The 26,394-nt window shown below is 36.3% G+C and overlaps 1 protein-coding gene across 1 annotated transcript in view; it reads right to left on the bottom strand.

Moving 5' to 3' along the window:
* Nucleotides 1-26,297, bottom strand: part of LOC130237110 (nidogen-1-like) — a 66,586-nt gene extending 40,289 nt beyond the window's left edge. The window contains exons 1-7 of the mRNA XM_056467915.1: nt 26,273-26,297; nt 25,431-25,600; nt 11,425-11,727; nt 8,572-8,807; nt 6,644-7,050; nt 4,052-4,192; nt 1,607-1,858 (exon numbers count right to left, since the gene is read on the bottom strand). Coding sequence (XP_056323890.1) covers nt 1,607-1,858; nt 4,052-4,192; nt 6,644-7,050; nt 8,572-8,807; nt 11,425-11,727; nt 25,431-25,600; nt 26,273-26,297 — 1,534 coding nt within the window. The remainder of the gene's footprint in view (nt 1-1,606; nt 1,859-4,051; nt 4,193-6,643; nt 7,051-8,571; nt 8,808-11,424; nt 11,728-25,430; nt 25,601-26,272) is intronic.
* Between the last annotated feature and the right edge of the window lie 97 nt (nt 26,298-26,394).

The following is a 26,394-nucleotide window of genomic DNA, read 5'->3' as shown; positions in this document are numbered from 1 at the left end:
AAATTCAAAACTGTAACATATACATCAGTGTAAAACCTATGACTGGTGAGAAAACATATTCTGTAATATTATAATCACCTGGGTCTCCACTGTTGCCATGGCCTCTCTTTTTGATTTTTACAAACTTATCCCTCAAGTTTTTCCAAACTTTCCAAGCTGTTGCAGTTTCTAGCTAAGAATTATTGGTCATCTGGTTATCTCTATGATCACGCATGGACTACCTGTTTCAGACAAAATCTCTTTAAAGTGTTTTATATTCAAATCAAATGGGGCGCCACGGAAACTGTTCATTCGAGTCTCAAAAAATTTTGTGAGCTCTGATATCAGAAATCATGTCGCGCGCACCCAAAGCGAACCTCAGCAAATACAGCGATGACGTCATATTTGCACCGAGTTCATGAACTAAAAGCTGATTGGCTATTGGATGTTGGTCTCATTTGTAGTTGTAATACCACAAATGACATTTGGACTAGTGAAATAAAGAACTACAACACCATGAAAACCAAACAACAACAACAAAAAATAAATTAAATGAGCATTAGATGTAGCATGGAAACATGCATAATACATGGACATCAGAAAAATAAGAGCTGTGCAAAAAAATATTCAAGAGCTAGAACAGCGAATTTACGACTTTTTAAGGCCTAAAATTTAGATTTTTTAATTTTAGACTTTTTATGACCGCATAGGAACCCTGCTAAAGTATTGATAAAGTGCATTATTTGTCATAGTTCATGAATAAGATTGAAATTTAAGATTTTTAAATTAAGAATTTTTTTGTTTTTTCGATCAGGTTTTGAAAGCAGTGCAGTACAATTGTTGAAATAAAACCATAAACTTTCAATCCAAGCACTTTCAAGGACCTGTATGTGTGTTTTAAGTACTTTCCAGGCTTTGAATTATTGTCTGAAAGGCAAGAAGCGTGGGAACCCTGTTAATAGTGCTGGGCAAAAATTAATTACAATTCATCACATACAAAATAAAAAAATGTTTTGAAATAATTGCAGTTTGTGTTCTGTGCATATTTAATAGGTAAACATAAATATACACATGCATGTATATACAGTTGAAGTCAGAATTATGAGCCACCCCGTATATCCTTTTCCCCAATTTCTGTTTAACAGAGAGATTTTTCAACACATTTCTAATCGTAATAGCAACTCATCTCTAATAACTGATTTATTTTCTCTTTGTCATGATGACAGTAAATAATATTAGACTAAATATTCTTCAAGACACTTCTATACAGCTTACAAGTGACATTTAGAGGCTTAACTAGGGTAATTAGGGTAAAGTTAGGGTAATTAGGCAAGTCATTGTATAACAGTGGTTTGTTCTGGAGACAATCCAAAACTAATATTGCTGAAGGGGCTAATAATATTGACCTTAAAATGGCTTTAAAACTATTAAAAACTGCTTTTGTTCTAGCCAAAATAAAACAAATAAGCCTTTCTCCAGAAGAAAAAATATTATAGGAAATACTGTGAACATTTCCTGAATCTGTTAAACAGCATTTGGGAAATAATTGAAGAGGAAATAAATTCACAGGAGGGCGAATCATTCTGACTTCAACTGTATTAATATATAAATATGGGTGTATAGTGACCGATGAGGCTGAAGCCGTTGTGGAAGTCGGGCTGCTGGAGAGCGAAGGCCCAGCCGATGGTTTCCCCCAGAGCCGGCAGAGGCTGCAGGGATGGACCAACACTGTCCGGGACGCTGCTGATGGCAATGTACGCGCGGCCATCATTCGCCACAACATATGAGTGCAGATCATTGTTGGAAAACTCCACCGGAGACGCAGAATCACCCACATAGATCCGGCCGTTCAGCTTCCCGTTCATGCGCTGAGGTTTACCTGCAGATCCGGAAACATGATCATTAAAGACCACCACTTTATACAAGATGTTAAATAAGTCTCTGATGTCTTTAGAAAAGCTTCGGCTGAAAATACCACACTGATAATGTTTTCTACCTCTCTGAAACTGACCCTTTCAGGCTTGATCTTAATTGTGGTGTTTTGGTGACTGTCGCTTTAAATTCAAATGAGATTGTGCTCTTTTCAGAAGAGGGTGGAGCTACAAATGCTTATGTGTCAGCATAGCGACAGATGTAAAACAGCAGTGTGTGTGTTCTCAGTGCTGGTCAGGTGTGCACATGTGCTTCAGTGTGAGTGTGTGCTTGATGCTTCTGTCAGTCTATGTCGCTCCTGTCGCTGTTCATCTAAAACTCCACATCTATAATCCTCTTAGTCTATGCTGACATTATCTTCAGCAGCTCAAACACTCTAATGGCTAATGGACAGACGGCTGCTTCTCACTCAGGGCTGATGGGCACTAGTGGGCGGGGCTTTCCCCCTCTGATGACACGTACAAAGAGAGAATGTCAATCAAAGTGTTTCTGCAGACTGCTTTGATCAAGTCTGATTAGAACAAACACAATTAATTCCTGTTTACCATCAGAGGCTGGAGATATTCACACACTGCTGACACACAACTGTGTTTAAACGCCTTATTACGGTGATTTTTGCATTATAGGTGCCCTTTAACTGGAGGTGAAACATGGAACAAAAAGCATAAAATAAATGATCAAATCTGTTTTGTTTTAGTTTATAAATAAGGCCACATGTCTCATTTATTGTTTAGTTTAAGTTGAAGTGCTCAAATAACAAACAAAAATAATAATACAGTTGTAAAAACTATTTATCAATAATAAAAAAAATCCACTGATAAAATAAAAAACGGCACAGACTAAAATAATTAAAAACAGGGTGATTCAACAAGAAAACCACAACTTTGAAAATCTGTATTTAATCAAAGAAACATGAGGGGACCTTGGGTAATTAATCAATGTGAAGAGCACTTCAGTAGAAAACAAGTTCATGGATGTTCAATATGACCCCCTCCAGACACTCGAGTGACATCAACCTGACACTCGAACTCCTTCCACACTCTCTGTAGCATCTCGGGTGTAACAGTTTGGATAGCTGCAGTTATTACTTCTCTGTCATGATCAAATGCATTTCGTTGCCTTGTACTTGTACATGTGTATTGACAATAAAGTTGAATCTAATCTAATTTAATTTAATCTAATCTATTTTAAATGAGCAACCGAATGAAACTTCAGAGCTTCCTTAAATCGACGACAGAAAGAGCTTAGCTCTCCTTTTCTTCTTTGTAGAGTTCTCGATTTTCAAAGTTGTGGTATTCTTTTTAAATCCCCCTGTATATTAAAACTGTTGTTTTTATTAGCTTTTATTTATTTTTGTTGCTTTAGAACTTTAAACAAAATTGGGAAATATTGTGTTGTGTTATTGCTTACATTAAAGTCTGAAGTATTTTGGCCTAATTTGCTAAAAGTCTAAAGTATTAGAGTATAAAGTCTACAAAAGCACCTTCACGAACAACTTTTAACGTCTTTTTGCACAGTGAAATCAATAAATTGTGTATATTCATGCATATTGCAATAGAAAACGTTGTGCATTCCTGTTTATTGCAATCAAAACACTGTATATTCATGCACATTGCAATGAAAACAACATTGTATATCATTGCAAATTGCAATAAATAGTGCTGCATGTTCTTGCATATTGTTAACAGTTAATTGAAAGCTCTTCAGGTATTTTTAGTTTATGATCATTTACTCATTTTCCTTCAGCTTAGTCTCTATTTCAGAGGTTGCACAGCGGAATGAACCACCAACTATTCCAGCATGTTTTACACAGCTGATGCCCTTCCCGCTGCAACCCAGTGCTGGGAAGCACCCATACACACTCATTCACACACACTCATGCACTTCAGTCAATTTAGTTCATCAATTCCCCTATAGTGCATGTGTTTGGACTGTGGGGGAAACCGGAGCACCCGGAGAAAACCTGCAGAAAACTCCACACAGAAATGACAACTGATCCAGCCGGGACTCGGACCAGTGACCTTCTTGCTGTGAGGCCACGGTTCTGACCACTGAGCCCCCGTGCCACACGCACTCATGATCATTTATTTTTTTATATTGATTGAACACTGATCACGGCCATTCAAACATGCCAACTCACCCTCGGCGACGCAGTCCTTGCCATTTCCGTAGTAACCAGGTTTGCAGTGGCAGCAGAAGCCGCTGCTGTAATCTCTGCAGTCGGCAAACACAGAGCACTTGTGACTGTTGCTGGAGCACGACTCGTCATTATAAGAAAACACTGCAACAATAAACAGCACAGCAAAATCAGTTAGTTTGACAATATGACCAGTCTTCTGTGTTGTTGTTGAGTTATTGAATTAAATCTAAAAGGCCTTGCCAAGCTTATGATAAAAACTCAATTAGGTAGAGTTATTGAGTTTTACATAAAAAAAAATTAACAAAATAATAAATATAAATAAATAAATGATTGATAATGTAATAAATAATCATTTATTAATAATTATCATTTATTAAAATTCTAAATAATTATCACAAAGCATTATCGAAGTGCATCCAGGAATTTTCGGTTTTCATTTTGACCCAGAATTTTGATTTCGGTGCATCCCTATTAAATAGACTTCAGCTTTTTCACAAAAAAATGTAGTTCACCATAATGTCTATATTTGTTTGAACTTTGTTTAAACATGTTTTAAAAATCATTAAATATATATACAGTTCAGGTCAGAATTATTAGCCCCCCTGTTTATTTTTTCCCTAATTTCCCCAACGGAGAGCAGATTTCTTCAACACATTTCTAATCATAATAGTTTTAATAACTCATCTCTAATAACTGATTTATTTTCTCTTTGTCATGATGACAGTAAATAATATTAGACTAGATATTCTTCAAGACACTTCTATACAGCTTAAAGTGACATTTAAAGGCTTCACTAGGTTAATTAGGGTAACTAGGCAGGTTAGGGTAATTAGGCAAGTCATTGTATAAAGATGGTTTGTTCTGCAGACGATTGAAAAATATATAGCCTAAAGGGGCGAATAATATTGACCTTAAAATGGTTTTTAAAAAATTAAAAACTGTTTTTATTCTAGCCAAAAATAAACCAAATAAGACTTTCTCCAGAAGAAATAATATTATCAGACATACTGTGAAAATGTTCCTGCTCTGTTAAACATCATTTGAGAAATATTTAAAAAGGAAATAAAGAATTCAAAGAGGGGCTAATAATTCTGACTTCAACTGTATGTGTAAAAAAATGTATATTATATATACTTACTCACTCCAAGGGCCGTTTATATCGATGTTGATATTGAGCCACACCATGTTGATGCTTTGTAACATCTAATTTTTACGAGGTGGGTCGTTAGTCCAAAGCTCAACCCCCAACCTGGAGGACCAGGTCATACACGCATACACTATGGACAATTTAGTTTAGCCAATTCACCTACAACACATGTGTTTGGACTGAGGGAGAATCCGGAGGACCCGGAGGTGATGCAAACTACACACAGAAATGCTAACTGGCCCAGCCGGGACTTGAACCAGTGACCTTCTTGCGGTGAGGTCACAGTACTAACCACTGAGTCACCATGCCACCCATATATATATATATATATATATATATATATATACAGAGAACGCTAAAATTATTCAGCCTCCTGTAAACTATTTATTCTTTATCAAAAAAATAATTGCTCTATAGCTGTAATGGACTGCAAAGGATTTGCAACCAAGTATTAAAAAGTGAAAGTTTGATTTATGATTATTATTCTGTCCCATTGCTTTTGGTCCCTTAACAAGTGGGAGGCACATATGCAAACTGTTCTACTTCCTACACCGTTCACCTGATTTGGATGTAAATACCCTCAAATTACAGCTGGCAGTCTGCAGTTAAAGAATATCTTCTTCGTTTCATTTCAGATCCATTGTGTTGGTTTATAGATTCAAAACTGTTAGAATTGTGTCGATGTCCCAATATTTATGGACATAACTGTATTTATGTATCTATCATATCATCTTTGCAATAAATTAGGGATGCACCGATATGGATTTTTTTGGCCGATATCGATACGCGATAACTCTTAAGACTTGGAGGCAGATAGCTGATGTACTACAGCCGATAATTATAAATATTTCTAAATGTTATATTTTTATACAGTGAATAACTGGTTTTATATTAAAAACTTCATAAAAGTTTGAACTAATGAGGAAAATATGTCTTAACAAAAATCCTGATATCACAAGAAAATACCTTTTATAACCTTATTAAGTGGAAATAAATATTAGCCTATAGTAGGCTAGCCTGTGTGTGGCAGCATTGCGTCACCATGAATGAGTCTGGTTTCAGAATATAAATAAACAAGTCTTTATTTGTTTTTGTTTTCTGGTGATTTTATTTTTTGTTATTCGAAATGAAAAATGAAAATCAAATCATTTGTGAATTGTTTCTCCGTTTTTCACCATGAAAAAGAAAAACGCTTCGTATTTCAATATTGAATTTTAAACCGAATATCAAAAACAGCTCGTGTTTCGTTTTTCAATATCAGTTTATAAAATGAAAATCAAATGACTAAAACATACACTGACCCTGGAGTTTTTCTCTCAGTATTTTAGCAAATAGGATTGTATAGTAATGACTCTCCTATTTACTGCGCTCTGAGTTTACTAACTATGACCACTTCACAGCTGAGGAACACACAGTTGTGAAACGTGTCCATTATTATGTCTCACCATCGACGTCCAGCTCGTCTTCATCGATGATTACCACCTGTGGCCTCTGCGGCTGCTGAGCTGCAGGCTGAGGGCGCAGCGGCTGCAGGTATTGGTTCTGCAGCTCGTCAGGTGTGGATGACTCAGAAAACACCTCAGGACGGGACGTGAGCGTTTCATACGGCGCTTCAGACGTCTGCTGATCCTCATAATGGGATGTCCACAGTTCAGGAGCAGGAGTGTCCACCACTGGGAGATGCTTGTGGTGTGTTGTAATGGAAACGGACGGTTCAGGAGCAGGTGTGTCAATCACCGTGACCTCCGTGACCTCTGTGACCTCTTTCACCTGACCGGGTTTGATGTCGGTGAATCCCGGAGACATGCCGATCTCGTAAACCCAAATGCCAGGCTGACCCGAGTTGGTCTCCCTTTAAAGAGTTAAAGAGAAGTTGCAGCTCATTAATATGCAAAAGATTAGTTCACTTAGAGACAGTAGCTGTGTCCCAATATTTCTACTTATGCCATGTCTTAATATATGTCTATACCATCACCTAAAATATTTTATAAACTAAACAGCGTCCCATTCATTCCTTTTCCTTCAGCTTAGTCCCTTATTTATCAGAGGTCTCCCTGTGTTCGCGTGGGTTTCCTCCGGGTGCTCCGGTTTCCCCCACAAGTTCAAAGACATGGACTACAGGTGAATTGGGTAGGCTAAAATGTCCGTAGTGTATGTGTGTGAATGAGTGTTTGGATGTTTCCCAGTGATGGGTTGCAGCTGGAAAAACATCTGCTGCGTAAAACATATGCTGGATAAGTTGGCGGTTCATTCCACTATGGCGACCCCAGATTAATAAAGGGACTAAGCCGAAAAGAAAATGAATGAATGAATGAATAATCACGCTAATGATAATTTATTCATGTATTGTGCAACCCTATTGAGCACAACAAAAGTGCACTATATGGAGAAAAATCCTGCATGTTTTCCTCAAAACCCTTCATTTTGGACTGAGGAAAGAAATCAACATCTTGAATAAATTATAATTTCCATAATAAATATATACAATCATCGGCCACTTTATTAGGTACACCTGTCCAACTGCTCATTAACACAAATGTCTCATCAGCCAATCACATGGCAGCAGCTCACTGCATGTAGACTCGGTCAAGACGATCAGCTGCAGTTCAAAGCAAGCATCAGAATGGGGAAGAAAGGGGATTTAAGTGACTCTCATGATTGTTAGAACAGGAAACTGAGGCTACAATTCACACAGGCTCACCAAAATTGGACAGCAGAAGATTGGAGAAACGTTGCCTGGTCTGATGAGTCTCCATTTCTGCTGACACATTCGGATGCTCGGCTCAGAATTTGGCCTCAACAACATGAAAGCGAGGATCCATCCTGCCTTGTATCAGCGGTTCAGGCTGCTGGTGGTGGTGTAATGGTGTGGGGGAGATTTTCTTTGGGTCCATTAGTACCAATTGAGCATGGTGTCAACACCACAGCCTACCTGAGTATTGTTGCTGACCATGTCCATCCCTTTATGAGCACAGTGTCTCCATCTTCTGATGGCTACTTCCAGCAGGATAACGCACCATGTCATAAAGCGCCAATCATCTCAGATTGGTTTGATGAACATGACAAAGAGTTCACTGTACTCAAATGGCCTCCACAGTCACCAGATATCAATGCAATAGAGCACCTTTGGGATGTGGTGGAACGGGAGATTGGCATCATGGATGAGCAGCCGACAAATCTGCAGCAACTGCGTGATGCTATCATGTCAATATGGAGCAAAATCTCTGAGGAATATTTCCAGTAGCTTGTTGAATCTCTGACATGAAGGATTAAGGCAGTTCTGAAGGCAAAAGGGGGGTCCAACCCGGTACTAGTGAGGTGTACCTAATAAAGTGGCCGGTGAGTGTATATAAAACATTAGCTGTGCACTTACAGAGCGAGAGCGTCGACGGCCTCCTCGTTGTCTTCTGTGATGCGATAGTAATTTCCTTGTGTTTTTGACCACACAAACCATCCGGTGACCAAACCTTCATTAAAGCCGACCTGAACAGGCTGATCTTCATCTGCTATGAGTGTGGAGCCGAACTGCATCCCCTCCTCTGGATACAGCAGGATAGCGTAAGACTTTAACTCCATGTTGGCTATAACCAGCTGAAAAGTATTTCTTTGCTGTTGAGAGAAAATCAAATGCTGCATTATGCATACTGCTTGCAAAATCTTACCAAATTGCATCTCGTTATCAATTGCAAAACTAACACTGCACACTGTTAAATATTAGAAGACAGAAAGCTTGTACATTATTGCATATTGCAAGTTGAATTATTGCATGTCGCCTCAAACAAGTAGCACAGTTTTGTGTATTGTAATAAAAAATGTTGCATATCATCACATATTGCAGGAAGCACAGCACATACTGCATTTCACAAGACAAAAATATAGCATACTTTTGTAAATCACAAGGAAAAACACTGCATGCTGTAAGAATAAACAAGGCATATTATTGCATATTGCAAATGAGAATACACACTATTACATATTAAATACCAAAGCATTGTGGAACATTGCAAGTAGAGCTGCATGATATTAGAAAAATCTAACATTGCGATATTGTTTTATTTTGCGATATATATAGTACAATATGAATATAATTGTCTTAAATCTCTATTTGGAAACGACTTATAATGTTGCAATGAGAGTGCATCTTTATAAAATCTAATAAACAATCTATAAACTATTTGGGCTCCTCCAACACGTTTTTGTTGTGGTCGGTGCTATTTGCAGTGCATTTCTATATTTGCATGTGTTTTGAGTATTTTCATGCATAACTATCTAGAAATAAAATCAAGAAAAAGATGCGATTGAAATAATCATTTTATCGTTTCCCGAGTTTAACAGTATTCAAGTAGAGGAACTAAATGATAAAAATAAAAATAATTCAGTAAAACTAATCGTAGTTAAGGTCACAAATGGTACAATTTATTATACCCGAATGCTTTTAAGGTCATTATCCAATCACAGGCATCAAAATCACATGCAAATGATCAATTATAATACAAACTCAACATCATGCATACCCTGAGATCTGACTACTGTGAATGATCAAATGATATCAATGCTGAAACCATATATTGTGCACCCCTAATTGCAAGAAATAAATGTTGTATATCAGAAGAAATATGTTTCATTTTATTGCATATAAAAACGGCATATTACAAAAACCATGTAGCATATACTTGCATAACTTTAAGAACAATTTAAGAACAAATTGCAGATCTTTATTTATATTGCAAGAAAATTCTTGCATATAATTTTATATTGCTAAATGTTACTGCAATTAGCAAGAAAAATGTGTGGCATATTTTTGTATATTGCAGGACAACACTCAATATTGTTGTATATTACAAAAACTAAATGCATACAGTCTAACAAATCTTAGCACATTATTGTATTTTGCCAGACAAATGTTGCATATTATAAGAAATGCTGCATATATTTGTATATAGTTAGAAATATTGCTGTTGCAATTGCATTGCAAAATGTTTACCTGCTTATGTAAATGCTTACTTCACTGCAAGACAAACCTTAGCACATTATTGCATATAAAAAATGCATAATATAGCATATTGTAAGACAAAAATGTTGCATATTATTGCATATTATAACATAAAAATGTTGTTACGTTGCCAAAACAGTTGCTTACTGCAAAAAAAACACTAATTATAAAAAAGAAAAGCATATTATTTTGTATAAGAAGAAAAAAATGCAGCATATTTTAATATACTGTAAAAAAATAACATTATAGCATTTGCAAGAAAATAAATATAGCATCTTTTATAATCACAAAAAAAAGATGTTGCATATTGTAAGAATAAACAATGCAAAATTAAGTGAGTGTTATCTTAAAACAAGCCAAATAATCTTCCAATGGGGTGACCAAAACAGTTGAATCAGTCATCTGCACATCAATAACTGTCTGGTTTAGCTCAGCTACTAAATACGACCTCCAAAGACTACGTCGAATAGTTCGGACTGCTGAGCGAATCACTGGTACAACCCTTCCTACTCCCCAAGAACTGTACTTATCCAGAGCGAGCAGAAGGGCTGCCAAAATCACTCTGGACCCCTCACACCCAGCACACTGCCTCTTTGAACTGTTACCTTCTGGTCGACGCTTCAGAGCACTGCGCACCAGAACAGCCCGACACAGAAACAGTTTCTTCCCTCAGGCAATCCATCTCATGAACACTTGATGATAATAATTGTGGAACCAACATCACTACTGCTATACACTTTTATACACATATACACTTATTTAACACACTTTACATGCCAATTTGCACATAACAGCTGCACATATAACGTTGTATATAGTAATAAACACGTACATACACTTGTCAATCTGTATATTTGCATTCACTACTTACTTGTATCTTTTAAAATATATTTATTATCTGTTTTTGTCCTGTCTCTGTAATCCTGTTGCACTGCTAGAAGCTCTGTCACCAAAACAAATTCCTCGTATGTGTGTGAACATACCTGGCAATAAAGCTCTTTCTGATTCTGATTCTGATTTCATGTCAAAAGGAAAACAAGATTATTTTGCTTCCCCAATTGGCAAATTATTTAGCTTGTTTTAAGATAAAACTCACTTAATTATAGCATATTATTTCTTAAAACAAGACAATATGTTTTGCCTGTCTAAAACATGCTTCTTGATGTAAGAGTTTTGAGAAATTTGGACTAGAAACAAAGTGTGCAAGTGTGACTCAAAAGGCATTGCATATACCGTGAACTCTAGCTCATCTCCTCTTCCTCGTTCAGTTTGCGGCGTCACATTCTCCCAGGTTGCGATGATGACGTGAGTGGGCTCAATCTCATCTTCTGAAGGAAACGCTTGTCTGATGTGTTCTGTAGCTTTCTGGAGCACATCAGGGCTTTTATCCTGCCGGAAGAAGACTTTACCGTCACCGTCGCCTGTGTCCAGATCTCCTAGAAATGCTGCGATCATGCCAAACTTAGCCGGCATCTTCCCCAGGTAGTCAGACTCAGCGCTGGGTTCAGCCACAGATATGAAGCCATTGGTGCTGACCTGCAGAGAATGAAGAAAACAACATAAAGCGTAATTAAACACAGATCTAAAGCAATCTGGATCTGTTGAACACTTGTTTAACTCAATAAAACCGCTGTGAAGTAAACCACACCATGAGTGCTATAAAGAGACCCACTCCATGATCTCCACAAACTAATCTTGTGCTTTTCAACCTAATGTTTTACATGAGGGGCTCTATTTTGACGATCCATGCGCAAAGTCCAAAACGCAGGGCGCAAATGCATTAAGGCCGTGTCAGAATTCACTTTATTTTAAGGACTGAAAAATCCACTTTGCGGCGTGGCACATGGTCTAACAGGGTTGAGCTTATTCTCTTAATGAGTTATAGGTGTGTTTTGAGAATAAACCAATCAGAGTCTCATCTCCTCTTTAAGAGTCAGTTGTGCCGCGCTATAGCGCATTTGCTATTTACATGGCGGACTTTGTAAGTGTAAAAACTGAACACTTCACTAGAGAGAAAATAGTTAAACAGAGCATCTGCAGCGCGAGAATGAGAGATGAGCCTCCTCTTCGCTTTCACTCTCGTGGATAGGGAAACGTGTTGTACGCACACAGACATCCATTAGCCTGTACATAATTAATTTCATTTGTTAAGTGCAAAGATTTGCTTCAAAACTATTTCTAAATTCAGTTCTAATCTCCAGCAAAGGAATAAATGAATAGTAATAATGAAGTGTGGTCAAAACACTGAGTTATATCCAAACACACATGATGTGCCCCATATGGTCTATAACCTGACAGGTGGGCAAATCTAAGCTTGTTTTAAATAAAACAAATATAAATATGCATGTAATAAATAATACTGCTAATAATAATAACATCATACAAAAGCAAATTGTTTTGAATAAACTGAAAAAGCCCCCCCCCACCTGGTCTATCGAACCGTCTATTTAAGTTCCTCAAAATAGTAACGCACCAGCAATGCGCCTCAACACACCTCCTTTTTTAGATCAGAACGCCTATAGGTGCACATATGAGCGCAAATGCATTTGCTATTTAAACAGCGTGGAGCAACACGTCAAAATGACTCTTACACCGAGCTAAAACTAGCAAACAACAATAGCATCGCGCCTTGCCCAGGTGAAAGATAGGGCCCGAGAAGTGAAAAATCTAGAGAGTAGAGTACAGAGCTAACCTAACCACATATGCAATGTGCCGCATGTGATGAAAACAATAAAAATGCAATAAAAACATTGCACATCCTCGCAGCTTGCAGAAAAAAAACTGCATATACTTGCATTGTGCATATTGCAGTAAAAGTTCTACATCTTTTGTATATTCTTGCATAATGCAGAGATATGGATATTCTCACGATTTGCAATAAAAACAGTGTATTCTTGCAAAACTGCAGTGGAAAAATTCTTGGCCATTGACATGACATTTTCTTCCATAGCAGGGTTTCTGCAGGTTTCACCAACTCAAATTTAAGACCTTCATAAGACCATTATGAATTAAATTTCACACATGAACAGAGCAAATCGCTATGGATTTTTTCTAATGGCCAGTGGAAAATTATTTTTACTTGCCCTTTTAAAATTCAAATTTAGTTATTTCTTAGCCACATATTTTAAATTACGCATAAAAACAAGCAACTCATGATATATGCATCCTCACCAAGTAGTTATAAATATAAGGAGAACCTATTAACAATTGTTATTATAAGGAAGATAAATAAACCATATTGGTAAAAAGAGGGCGGTGGCGCAGTGGGTAGCACGATCGCCTCACAACAAGGTCGCTAGTTCGAGCCTTGGCTGGGTCAGTTGGCGTTTCTGTGTGGAGTTTGCATGTTCTTCCCATGTTGGTGTGGGTTTCCTCCGGGTGCTCCCAAAGTCCAAAGACATGTGCTATAGGGGAATTGGGTATGCTAAAATTGACTGTAGTATGTGTGTGAATAAGTGTGTATGGATGTTTTCCAGTGATAGGTTGCGGATGGAAGGGCATCCGTTGTGTAAAACATATGCTGGATAAGTTGGCAGTTCATTCTGCTGTGGTGACCCCTGATTAATAAACAGACTAAGCTGAAAATGAATGAATGAATGGTAAATAGAGTTAATCAATACATTGGGTAGCTTTACATGAACAAAAGAAAACGAAGACCTGTTTAAAATGAGTCCTACAACACAATATTTCAGTGAATTTAAGAATTTTAATGGTTAAAATATTGTGTTTGACATTTTAACTTAAGACCCCGCAGACACCCTGCATACTACATTAAAATTGTTGCTTATTCTTATACTTTTTTTTTTACTTTCTTGCTTATTCTGGCAATACAAAACACTTGATTTCTTTTTAATCAATACAATAGAGCATTCTTGAAAATACTCTTCAAATACTCTTAAATCTTTTAATAAAAAAATATTTTCATGCATATTGCAACAAAACTAGCACACAAAAACGACATATATTTTATTAAAAATGTAGATTAATCATTTACATGCATCTTATAGTAAAAATGGTACAGCATATTGTTGCATCTTGCACTAAAAGTGTTGCATAATCTTGTATAATGCAATAAAAACAGCACAGTCTTAAATATTAGAAGTAAAACTTTTAGATATTCTTGTATTTTGGAGAAAAAAAACATTATTGCACGCATCTTGTAATAAAAAGATTGCATAACAAAAGCAGCATATCTCTTTATACTTCAAAAAAAACATTTTAATTAAAATGTTGATTATTCTTGCAAACTGCAATGAAAAAGTGTAGCATATTGTATATTTTAATGCATTGCAAACATAATCACGTCTTGAAAACGATAGATTTCATGCATATTGCAAGAAGACATACTTCTAAACAATTACGAAGTGTGAGAATGAACAGCAATGCAGCGATAAATACTCATTTAAATCACTCTCTGCGCAGAAAATGACAAAAAAACTGCACTACTAGATGTTTTTTTCTTGTAGAAACAGACACAACATCTCACCTGACGCCTCATAAAAGCAGCAGAGATGCTGTTCTGTGATCTTTCTTTACTAATGGAGATGTTCACTGAGTGCCAACACAGTTTAAAGAGTGTGTGTTTGTGTGCATAAAAGCTTTTCTTTAACGAGGTTCTGGCAACCGCTTAAAGTAAAACTGCAGGGAAGCCAAAAAATGTGTAAGAAAGTCTCCTTGAAGCAAGCAATGCAAACACTAACAGGACAGGAAAAAACAAAGCACAGCAGCTCCTTTACAAAAGCCAGACCAGGCTCTTCAACCTCAAAGAATGACATTTTTACACCAAAGTGACAAACTCCAACAGAGCATCTGCTGGCTGTTATCATCAGGAAATCAAATGCATTCTCCTTGACCTTGCAATCTTTGTAGTAATAAAAGGCTTTAATGTTATGGCTGATGTGCTTCAAAGCTGTTCAAACGCACAGAGTACAAAGAGAATCTCCTGTGAAACCCTGATAACTGTGCATGAGTGCTTTGAGCAGATGAATGGATTGATGGAGACGAGAAAAGAGGCTTTGACAGCTGAAACAAACGTTTTAAAAAGGATTAGCACACTTTTCTTGGGTCATTTGCTGCGCTCTATTGGAAGACGTCTCCTGTTTCTAGTCTAAATAATTCACTCGTCTCAAATTACGCAACAGTTTCCTCTTAAGTTCCGCTAGTAGTAAGATCTTCTGGTTCATGTTACTGTTTCTACAGCTTATAGTGATGGTTAAGTGAGTCAAAATAAAATCAACTAGAGGAATAAATCTGATCAATATGATGTAAATCAAATGTAAAGCATTCAAATTAAAATGGTCCTGATCATTTCTTGTTTGGTGAATGGTAACAGTGCGTGAATTTTATGATCAATAGATGTGAGTAAAGACCAGTTTTTACTTTGCAGCTGCTTCACACAGCATGCATGGCCTCAGGGGAGGACAGGAGATATCAAAGCCACCTGGAGGAGCTCAGACACGCTGTGAAACAACACAACCTCGACCTGAGCACCAGGACCACGGGAAACAAAGATCAAGAGAAATATATTGCAGAACAAACAGACCGGGCCTTATTGCATTCGTCAAATTCCTGTGAGGAGGATCGACACGATCAAAACTTGATGAAAAACACACACAAGCTCCTACTTTATTTATCATGCCTTTATTCAAACATATCTTTTAGTATAAATAAACTAATGTGTCTTTTTAGCTGCTGAATCTCTTAATCTTCAAATTCTTAAAAACATAATAACTTTGAAGTAGTTAAAATATTTCAGCTGGACTAAAAAGGCTCACAAATGTAAACATAATAATAACTTTGATGTAGAAATAATTCTGGACTAAAAAGGCACAGATTTACTCCATTATCTATCAGTGAGTATCAAAATGATCATCAGGCTTTAGAGAAAAGCTTTTTCCAGAACCTTTATTTTCTCTGTTCCTCAGCGGTGAAATGCCTCCAAAATATCTTAAATCTTGTGAGGAACATGTATTATCTCTTAGACATCATTGTGTAACCTTAAATATTTTAAAACTGCCTTGGGCGCATATAAATATAATTTTACAGACATAGTATTGGACATACAGAGTGACCATGGTTGTTTACATAATTTTAATCGTCTGAAACACCTTTATAAAGATCTCACTGTTTTACATTACAACATATCAGAATTGCCTTATCTTTTGGCCATATAAATATCATCATCTGCATCAATTGGCATATTTTATATGTCAATATATGCAAATCATACATTCATGTTCATCCATACAAGTTCATGTTTGGATTTCACAGATATAACAATACATGTCATATATAGATACAACATATAGTCTATTAAATATATAATTTCAACCATTAGAATTACAAATATGTACATATATGTTTAAATATATTAAATATATTGTCATATATATGCTCATAAATCAGATTTCCATATGCATTTCCTCCATACTTGTGCAATATTACACTAAGTGAGCCATAATAGATCAAATACTCAACTTTGTCACATGTCTAAATGTTCCATTAACAAAAAACAGATATTTCTCACACTTCTGCATCAGGATTTACATCTCCACAACCCACAGCATTCCCTCCAGCACGACTCGCCAATTCAAAAAAACACTTCCCATATGTTTCACTGTTGACTCAAACTCCAATCTCAAACAATCCCAAGATAAACTCAGAGTTCAGGCCTAATCCTGAACCCTAAATGAAGTTCCAGTGGGAATCAGACCTCCTCCTATACCTTTTCATTGTGTTCAGAGCAGGTAACGTGGCAACCTTTGTTAAAGATGGCCCATTGGGAATGCTAATGCTGTTAGAAATGAATGGACCACAGCAGGACAGGAGGAAGTGCTTATTTTAAGTCACTACAGACACACCTACAGACGGGCTCTGACATATTCTGGATTTTTTCCACCCCCACTGACATAAAACAAGAATTTGGTCATTTTTGTCTTATACATGACCATCTTTGTACCAATTTGGACTTCTATGGCATTACAAATTGGGAAAATAAGTGTTCGATGAAGATGAGCTTCATGAAAAATATCTTATCTGTATTTTGCAATGTAGACGTCTTTAAATGTAAACAATATGCAAAGATGTTAATCAATAAAGTGCATGATAAATAAAGTTATTATTGTCTCTCAAAAAAAAAGAGTCAACTCTGAATCGCTTTAACAAGTGGTTATATTTTCGGATATTTTGCCTGCTATTAATCTACATTAACATGATTAAAATAACCCCCCCTGCCCCATAACAAACAAATAATCTGAAATGGGCTTTTCTTTTCTGACACAGAAAGACCAATCAAATTAAACTTGGCCAGCTGACCAAACAGAACAGAGTTGGTTTATTAAAGGGAGGCAACACAGGCTCATTGTGGATATGTACCCCTGTCTACATTTCAGAAGAGTGGGAATTATGTAGCCAGATATACGTATGGCTGCAATTTCATCTTTAAAATGAACGATATGGGTCAGTATGACGCCGCCGATGGCTTCTGTTCCTTTAAGCACTACTAGCTGATCGTTTACCTCCGTATGGTTTTTCTGGTGTTACCAGTTTGCCCAGTGGCGTTGGGACGTGGGTCTGAGTTGACTGCGAGTCCAGCAAAAAAACAGTTCCAGAAACCAGGTAAAACAAAAGCAAAAAATAAATAAATATACAACAAGCTGAAAATGTGGTTAAACCACGCATCCGTGATGGCTTTTCTTTTTCTAGATTGCTTTTGAAGACACTATCGGTAGGGTTTAGGGAAGGGGGTGGGTATGTTGGTTAGTCAGTCAGTCAACAGTAAGCTGGCCTGGTTGGTTGAAGTGTTTATTGCGCCCTCTGGTGGATTTATGCAAGAAGAGGTCGATTTGAGATCAAAAAGCTGGTGCATTTGCAAAAACAAACACTGCAAGCAGACAGACCTCTGATTACGTATTTTACTGTCCCCAGAAAAGTAGACCTGGGTACGTATCCGCAATGAGCCTGGGTTGTAGGGAGAGGTTTAAAAATTGCAACACCTGATTTTCCAAAAATTATCCTATTTGTAGTTTGTAGCGTAGCTGTCCTTCAGTGTTAAATTCTGCAATGATGTTAATTTTAAAAAGTGCATGAAGAATAAATATATTGTCTTTTAAAAGAAAGATTCGACTCTGAATTCCTCGATCCTTGTGTCAAAATCATTCCTAACTGATTGTAATGTTAAGTGAAGTTTTCTGAGCTTAGATGCATTTAAACCTGTTACAGTGGACTCCACCACAATATTACGACATGCAGGATTGATTAGCAGATCACATTATTTATAATAAGTCCAAAATTAACCTATCAAAAATGTGCAATCTGCCTGAGATGTGATCAATGAGTGTAGGTCATCTTTCACTGCTCTAATGTTATTAAATAGAGAAAAATATTTGATATTTACATTTACATTTAGTCATTTAGCAGACGCTTTTATCCAAAGCAACTTACAAATGAGGACAAGGAAGCAATTTACACAACTATAAGAGCAGCAGTGAACAAGTGCTATAGACAAGTTTCAGGTGTGTAAAGTCTAAGAAGCAAAGCATTAGTAATGTAAGGTTTTTTTTGAGAGAGAGTACAGTTAGTGGTATAGCCAGAGAGGCAGTTGCATATTAGGAAGGAAAGTGGAGACTAAACAGTTGAGTTTTAGTCGTTTCTTGAAGACAGCAAGTGACTCTGCTGTTCTGATGTAGTTAGGGAGTTCATTCCACCAACTGGGCAGATTGAATGTGAGAGTTCGGGAAAGTGATTTCTTCCCTCTTTGGGATGGAACAACGAGGCGACGTTCATTCACAGAACGCAAGTTTCTGGAGGGCACATATATCTGCAGAAGTGACAGCAGATACGAAGGAGCAAAGCCAGAGGTCACTTTGTAAGCAAACATCAGAGCTTTGAATTTGATGCGAGCAGCAACTGGCAGCCAGTGCAAACGGGTGAGTAGCGGAGTGACATGTGCTCTTTTGGGTTCATCAAAGACCACTCGTGCTGCTGCGTTCTGAAGCAGCTGAAGAGGTTTGATAGAATTAGCTGGTAGCCCGGCTAGTAGAGAGTTGCAATAATCCAGTTTGGAGAGAACAAGAGCTTGAACAATAAGTTGAGCTGCATGTTCAGATATGAAGGGTCGGACCTTTCTGATGTTATAGAGTATAATAATAATATTTAAGGAGTTTTTTATCGTATTCTGAAATTTTATACCTTATTCTCAAAAGCACCAAAATCAGCACATATTAAATCTATAAGTTTATTCTAATGCTTAAAATATAAGTAGACTATTGCTGTTAGACATAAATTTTCAAGGAAAAATCAAACTTTTTAAAAAAATTATTAGGAACTTTTTCTCTGACCGCATTTCTTTTTAAAGTTGCCAGCATTTTTGATGATTTTCCCCTAAAGTTGACAGCCCTCATAATATTTTCGGATAAGAATATTTGACCATATTATATTTAAAAATAAAGTCCCAACCCTCTGCTTTCAAACAAAAAAAGTTTTTATTCTATCTATCATCTATCTGTTTATGCTCTATACCCACTTACATGTGCTGAAGCAATAAATATCTCCCATACATAAAAACTAATGTCAGCTAAAACGTTGTTTGTTGCATCACTGAAAATGATTGAGGTCATGTCCATGTGTTGACCTACAAAAATGCAGAGCTAAAACCTCATAATTACACAAGAAATTGGGGGAATATCTGCCAAAAACTCCCTGATTTTTAGAAAAAAGCCCTTTCACAATGCTGGCCACAGGCCTGACTGATGACGCTCACAAGCCTCAGGCAAAACCTCAACGATACACAGAAAGAAAAGACATCACACAGACGCATCTTGAAACACACAAAGGCACTTCTGTCCTCTGAACGACTGACAAAAGAACTTCTTGACTTGTGTTTCTGAGAGCCAGTGTTTTCTGAAGCTCATTAAGCCGCTCTCAAGTCAGCAGGAGATCCAGAAGGAGGGATTGGTTCGCTATCAGCGCTCAGACCATATGGAGGATGTCACTCCAACAGGATGTTCTTGGACAGCTAGTATATAAGAACCAAATGCTCCGGCTGAGCTGAATACTGCGTCATCATTGATAGTGGAGACTGAAGTTTAGGTCAGGATTATTTGCCCTCCTGTATATTTTCCCCAATTTCTGCTCAACGGAAAGAAGGTTTTAATTCGACACATTTCTAATCATAATAGTTTTAATAACTGATGTATTTTCTCTTTGTCATGATGACAGTAAATAATATTAGACTAGATATTCTTCAAGACACTAGTATTCAGCTTAAAGTGACATTTAAAGGCTTAACTAGGGTAATTAGGGTAAAGTTAGGGTAATTAGGCAAGTCATTGTATAACAGTGGTTTGTTCTGGAGACAATCCAAAACTAATATTGCTTAAAGGGGCTAATAATATTGACCTTAAAATGGCTTTAAAACAATTAAAAACTGCTTTTATTCTAGCTGAAATAAAACATATAAGACTTTCTTCAGAAGAAATAATACTATAGGAAATACTGTGAGAAATTCCTCACTCTATTAAACATAATTTGGGAAATATTTGAAAAAAATTCACAGAAAAGTGTAGAATTTTTCCTTTAGCTGTATATTAGCAATCAATTCTGGTCAATGCATCCCAGTTGATAAAATCAAATAGCATAAGAAACATACCAGAGCAGGTCTTTTGGTATTTTAAAGTGTCCTATATTTGCTTTGCAGTCTCCTTCAACAGGTTAAAAAGCATTCAAGGTAAGAAAACAGTGTATTTTTCATAGAATATGCTTTAATAATTATTATTATTACATATTTATTGCCACATCAGCAACTTATGGCTATTCCGTGGCCAAATGGATATACATTAAAATATTACATGATTACATTAATAATTACATGATAAAAACAAATTCGTATTATACTAAAAAAGTTACTTAGACAAATATATAAAATATAAATAGACAAAATTCACAAAACATTTATTCAAAGTTAAATATGATTTGAATATGCTTTTAATATTAGATTAATTTTGCAATCATTTTGACACGATTCCTTTGAATCAATTCAGGGATGAAAGGCTGCAAGCCCCTCCCCTTCCATAAGACAGCTCGGCTCTGATTGGTCAGCTGGCCAAGTCTTGTTTTCATTGGTTATTCGGTGGTCAGAAACAAAACGACCATTTCAGAGCATTCGTATATCATTTATTCATTCATTCATTTTCCTTCAGCTTAGTCCTTGATTAATCTGGGGTCGCCACATTGGAATGAACTGCAAACTTATCCAGCGTACGTTTTACACAACCCACAGCCCACAACCCATACACTATCACACACACACTCATACACTATGGACCATTTAGTTCATCAATTCCCCTATAGCGCATGTGTTTGGACTGTGGGGGAAACCGGAGCACCCGGAGGAAACCCACGCCAACACAGGGAGAACATGCAAACTCCACACAGAAACGCCAACTGACCCACCCGAGACTCAAACCAGCCACCTTCTTGCTGTGAGGCACAGTGCTAACCACTGAGCCACTGTGCCACCTTTCTTAGAAAATGCTTTAAATATAAAAACAATTGTGCAATTATTTTCAATTTGTTTCAATTAATTCAGGAATGAAAGTCTGTAAGCCCCTCCCCCTTCCATAAGCCAGCTGTGCTCTGATAGGTCAGCAAGTTTGTTTTCATTGGTTATTCCGTGTCAGAAACAAAATGGTAATTTATAGAGCGCTTGTATATCATGAAAAAAAATAACAATAACTTGTTAAAGAGATTCCAAACCGACTCTTCCAAGATTTAATATCAGTATTATTGATTAATACTTTAGCAGACTGTTTACCTTTAAGGATATCTACATTACGAACTGCACATAAGCTATTTATAGAAGAAGCCCCTCCCCGTTACATAAGCCAGCGCTGCTCTGATTGGTCAGTTGGCCAAGTTTGTTTTCATTGGTTATTCAGTATCATTTCTGAGCATTTATATATAGCAGTATATATTCGTGTATCACTCCATGTAAAAAATCTACACTTTTTCTTTTGTTTTAACTAAACTTGTTTTACTAATGAGATGAAAACGAATAGGCTATAGATATGTGAAGTAACGAATTGTTTCAGTGTACTGTGATGAAATGCTGGTTATATAATGTAAACAGTCATTATAACAGAGCGGAACGCAGCGCTAACTGTGTTATAACGTAAATGTAACGAAGAGAGCGTCGTGTAATAAATACTGAACTTATAATCAGTGAATATGAGGTGGTTTCACTTTCGAAATGCAGTATAAATCCATCCCATTTTGTCGTTTTTAATTTTTTTGAACACATTCAGGCGCTGCTTGTCAATTTGACAAGGCTTCTATGTTCATTCTTGCTGTCAATTGCGGAGGAAATTATCAATAAAAGGTTTCTGACAAATAGCTGTGACAGCTGCAGGCGCTGTGTGAAGCGTGTGCACGCGAGGGGGAGTCAGATTTCAATACAACACCGGCACTGCATGTTCCTCCATGTGGCGTCAGTGATGGGTCGTTCTTGAATGATTCGTTCATTTTGAACAAATCTTTTGTATGACTCATGGAGTGAACCATTCAGTTGCGCATGCGCACATTTGTGCAAGTGGAGCTCGCGTGCTACCTTGGAGTGGTCTGTTTCGCTCAGAATGCGCATGTGTGGCCTTGAACCATATCGATATGAACGATATTGGATCATCCCGCATCGTGTTGGGGAGTCATATCGATATATCCCAAGAACTCGATATACCGCCCTGCACTAAAAACAAGACAACATTCTTTGTTTGTCTAAGAATTTGTAGATTTTTGGTCTAGAAGTAAGTAAGAAGAGCATAGTTGCAGAGCTTAATACCACTCTTAATACTATACTGCTAAAAAAAAATAAATAAAGGCAATAAAAAATAAAATTACATTGTGTTGTTTAAGTGTTCTGAGCAGTTTATATAAATGATGGTTATTAAAAAAGGAAAAGTACAAGCATTTACTTCTAAACACACGCTGCTAATCTCTGACCACCTCCAGAACCTAAACATGTTTGACTGATGATGAGCACATTTCCACTGAAACCACATCAGTAGAGACACCTCCAGTAAATATTTACATCTCTCCCCAGTGTTTTCTATCTATGGGGGGGGCTTGACTGTAGATACACAATGCTAAAAGCAAGACCAAAGAGGAGACAGGATAATTGCAGACCCTCAAGATGAGGTAGATTCATTAAAGGAGAGAAAGTTTTTTTTATATTATATCATTCATTCATTCATTCATTTTCCTTCAGCGCTGAAAAAATATTCAAAGATGATTCCTTGGATTTACTCAATTTTTCTACATTAAGTGGTTGTAAAACAATTTATTTGGGCTGAATTTAAACAAACAAATTAAGTTGAACTTAGTCCCTTATATATCAGGGGTCGCCACAGCAGAATGAACCGCCAACTATTCCAGCATACGTATTAAGTATTAAGTATATGCAACCCAGTATTGAAAAACACCCATACACACTCATTCTCACACACACACACTCTTACACTACAGCCAACTTAGTTCATCAATTCACCTATAGTGCATGTGTTGGACTGTGGAGGAAACTGGAGCACCGGAGGAAACCCACGCCAACACGGGGAGAACATGCAAACTCCACAAAGAAACGCCAACTGACCCAGCCGGGACTCAAACGAGTGACCTTCTTGCTGTGAGGCCACAGTACTAACCACTGAGCCACCGTGCCGTTAATTGCAGTAAATATTTTTGGAAATCTTGGGGATCTGAATAAGAGTGATAACTTTTAGTTTAGAATTTTTACATTGTTTTGATGCTTATCTTTTAGTTTTGGAGACATGACATAATATTTAGATCAATCTGTACGATTTCAATTCATTTAAAGACATTTTAATCTTTAGAGGTAATCTGCTGTACACCATAGTATTGGTGCTGCTGTATACGCTAATTATTCTCTTAAAATATTTATGCAAATAAAGCAATAATTGGGTAACACTTCATTAGTTCATGTTATTTAATGCATTTAATAACATAAGCAAACAATGAACAATACATATTTACAGCATTTACTCATGCTTGTTAATGTTAACTAATAAAATAAAGTTGGTCATTGTTAGTCCATGTTAGGTCACAGTTCATATCCTAATGTTAACTAGCATGAATTTAGATTTGAATAATCATATTAACTATGATAATAAATGCTGTACAACCATTGTTCAAACATTGTTCATGTTAGTAATACATTAACTAACATTAACTAATGAAACCTTATTGTAATGTTTTGCTTTAATTTTAACTAATAAAATCCGATTTTAATGTTTTTACTTAAATTACAAAAAAGAAAGAAAGAAAAAAGAAAAAAAGAAAGAAAACTTGAACTTTGAAATGTTACTCACATTTAGTTTATGTAAGTAAATAGCCTACATTAACTTACATTAACTAATGAAATCTCATTGTAATATATTGCATAAATTTTAACTAAATAAACCTCATGTTTTGCATAAATGTTAACTAATGAAACCTTCTTGTAATGTTGTTAAATACTTTAAAAAGAAGAAAAAAGAAAGACTTTAACCTTGAAAAAGCTACTCACGTTCAGTTTATGTTAATATAAATACATTAACTAATAAAATCTTATCGTAATGTTTTGCATATATTTTAACTAATAAACCTTATAATCTTTTGCATAAATGTTAATTAATGAAACTTTATTGTAATGTTTTGCTTAAGTACCAAAGAAGAATAAAGAAAGAAAAACTTGAACTTTGTAAAGTTGTTCACTTATATTAGTAAATACATTAACTAATGAAACCTTATTTTAATGTTTTGCATATATTTTAACTAAATAAACTTTATTATCTTTTGCATAAATGTTAATTAATGAAACTTTATTGTAATGTTTTGCTTGTGTTGTATTGTAATGTTTTGCTGTTTGCTTTTGTACCAAAGAAAGAAAAACTTGAACTTTGTAAAGTTGTCACTTTATGTTAGTAAATACATTAACTATTAAACCTTATTGTAATGTTTTGCATATATATAACTAAATAAACCTTATGTATGTTTTGCATGAATGTCGACTAATTAAATGTGTAATGTTTTGCCTTAAATACCAAAAAAGAAAGAAATACTTAAACTTTGAAAGCTACTCACGTTTAGTTTGTTAGTAAATAAATCAACTTACATGAAGCAATTGAAACTTTAATGTAATGTTTTGCTTGAATTCCAAGAAAGAAAGACTTGAACATTGAAAAGTTACTTACGTAAACTTTATCGAATTTCCCTTTGAAGAAGTGCAGCGTTTGCTCCAGTTCGAGCTCGTGTACCGAATCCGGTCCCGAATCCAGAATCTGGTCTCCGAATTGAGTCCCATAATCAAAGAGCTGCTCGCGGGTCAAACACTGGACCGAGACCAGCAGAGCCAGCCCAAACACTGCACACAAAAACTATCATTTTTATACTGTAAAACTCCCACACACACGGGCTGCTACAGTCTCCCGTCAGCGGATGAGGAGCCCCGGTCTGCAGTGACGGGGATGGGGAGGATGAGGTGAGAGAACCGGAGCTCTAGAAGGCGGAGTTCATTTACATCACTGAAAGACAAAGGCTGGGGTGGGGTGCTTTTAAATACCATACTAAAATCTCTCAATTCTTCATTTACTGTGTCTTAGTACATTCAAAAGTATGTCAGAGTAGCCCATAATGACGTTACGTAAATAGCTTAACGTGTAGGCTGATTTTTCCGGCTTTGGTCAATAAATGTCTATATATTTAAAACAAACTTATTTCACGCTGACATTATGGAGTATGTCTGTAAATATTTTGAGGAATATAACGGATTTGGGTTTTTTTTTGTAACAGACCTGTGACGTAAAACGTGCCAAAATTTACGTTTAAGAGACGCGTTGTGAATATTGAGTTTCTTAAATAGTTTAGTTATGGAATTACAGTCTAAACTACGTGTTTTAGGATTTACTTTACTGTTAAACTATATTTTACCACTGAATAAATATATAAACGCAACGTACTGCAAATTTCAGTATCGTCTATCAACAAACTCAACAAGTCGATGTTGAGGAACGTTTTGACACACACAAAAGCTTACCTTTGTTCAACCGTATGCTGGACATTGTTCGAACATCTTAACATGTTAAATCCGTTATTTGTAAACATTTATTCTACACATAAGCAACATTCACGATATCAGATAAAGCTCAACTGTTAAAA

Source organism: Danio aesculapii, chromosome 11 (genome assembly GCF_903798145.1).
Source record: "Danio aesculapii chromosome 11, fDanAes4.1, whole genome shotgun sequence".
Lineage (NCBI taxonomy): Eukaryota > Metazoa > Chordata > Actinopteri > Cypriniformes > Danionidae > Danio > Danio aesculapii.
Note: the sequence above shows the minus strand (reverse complement) of the source record. Positions and strands in the feature narration are given on the sequence as shown.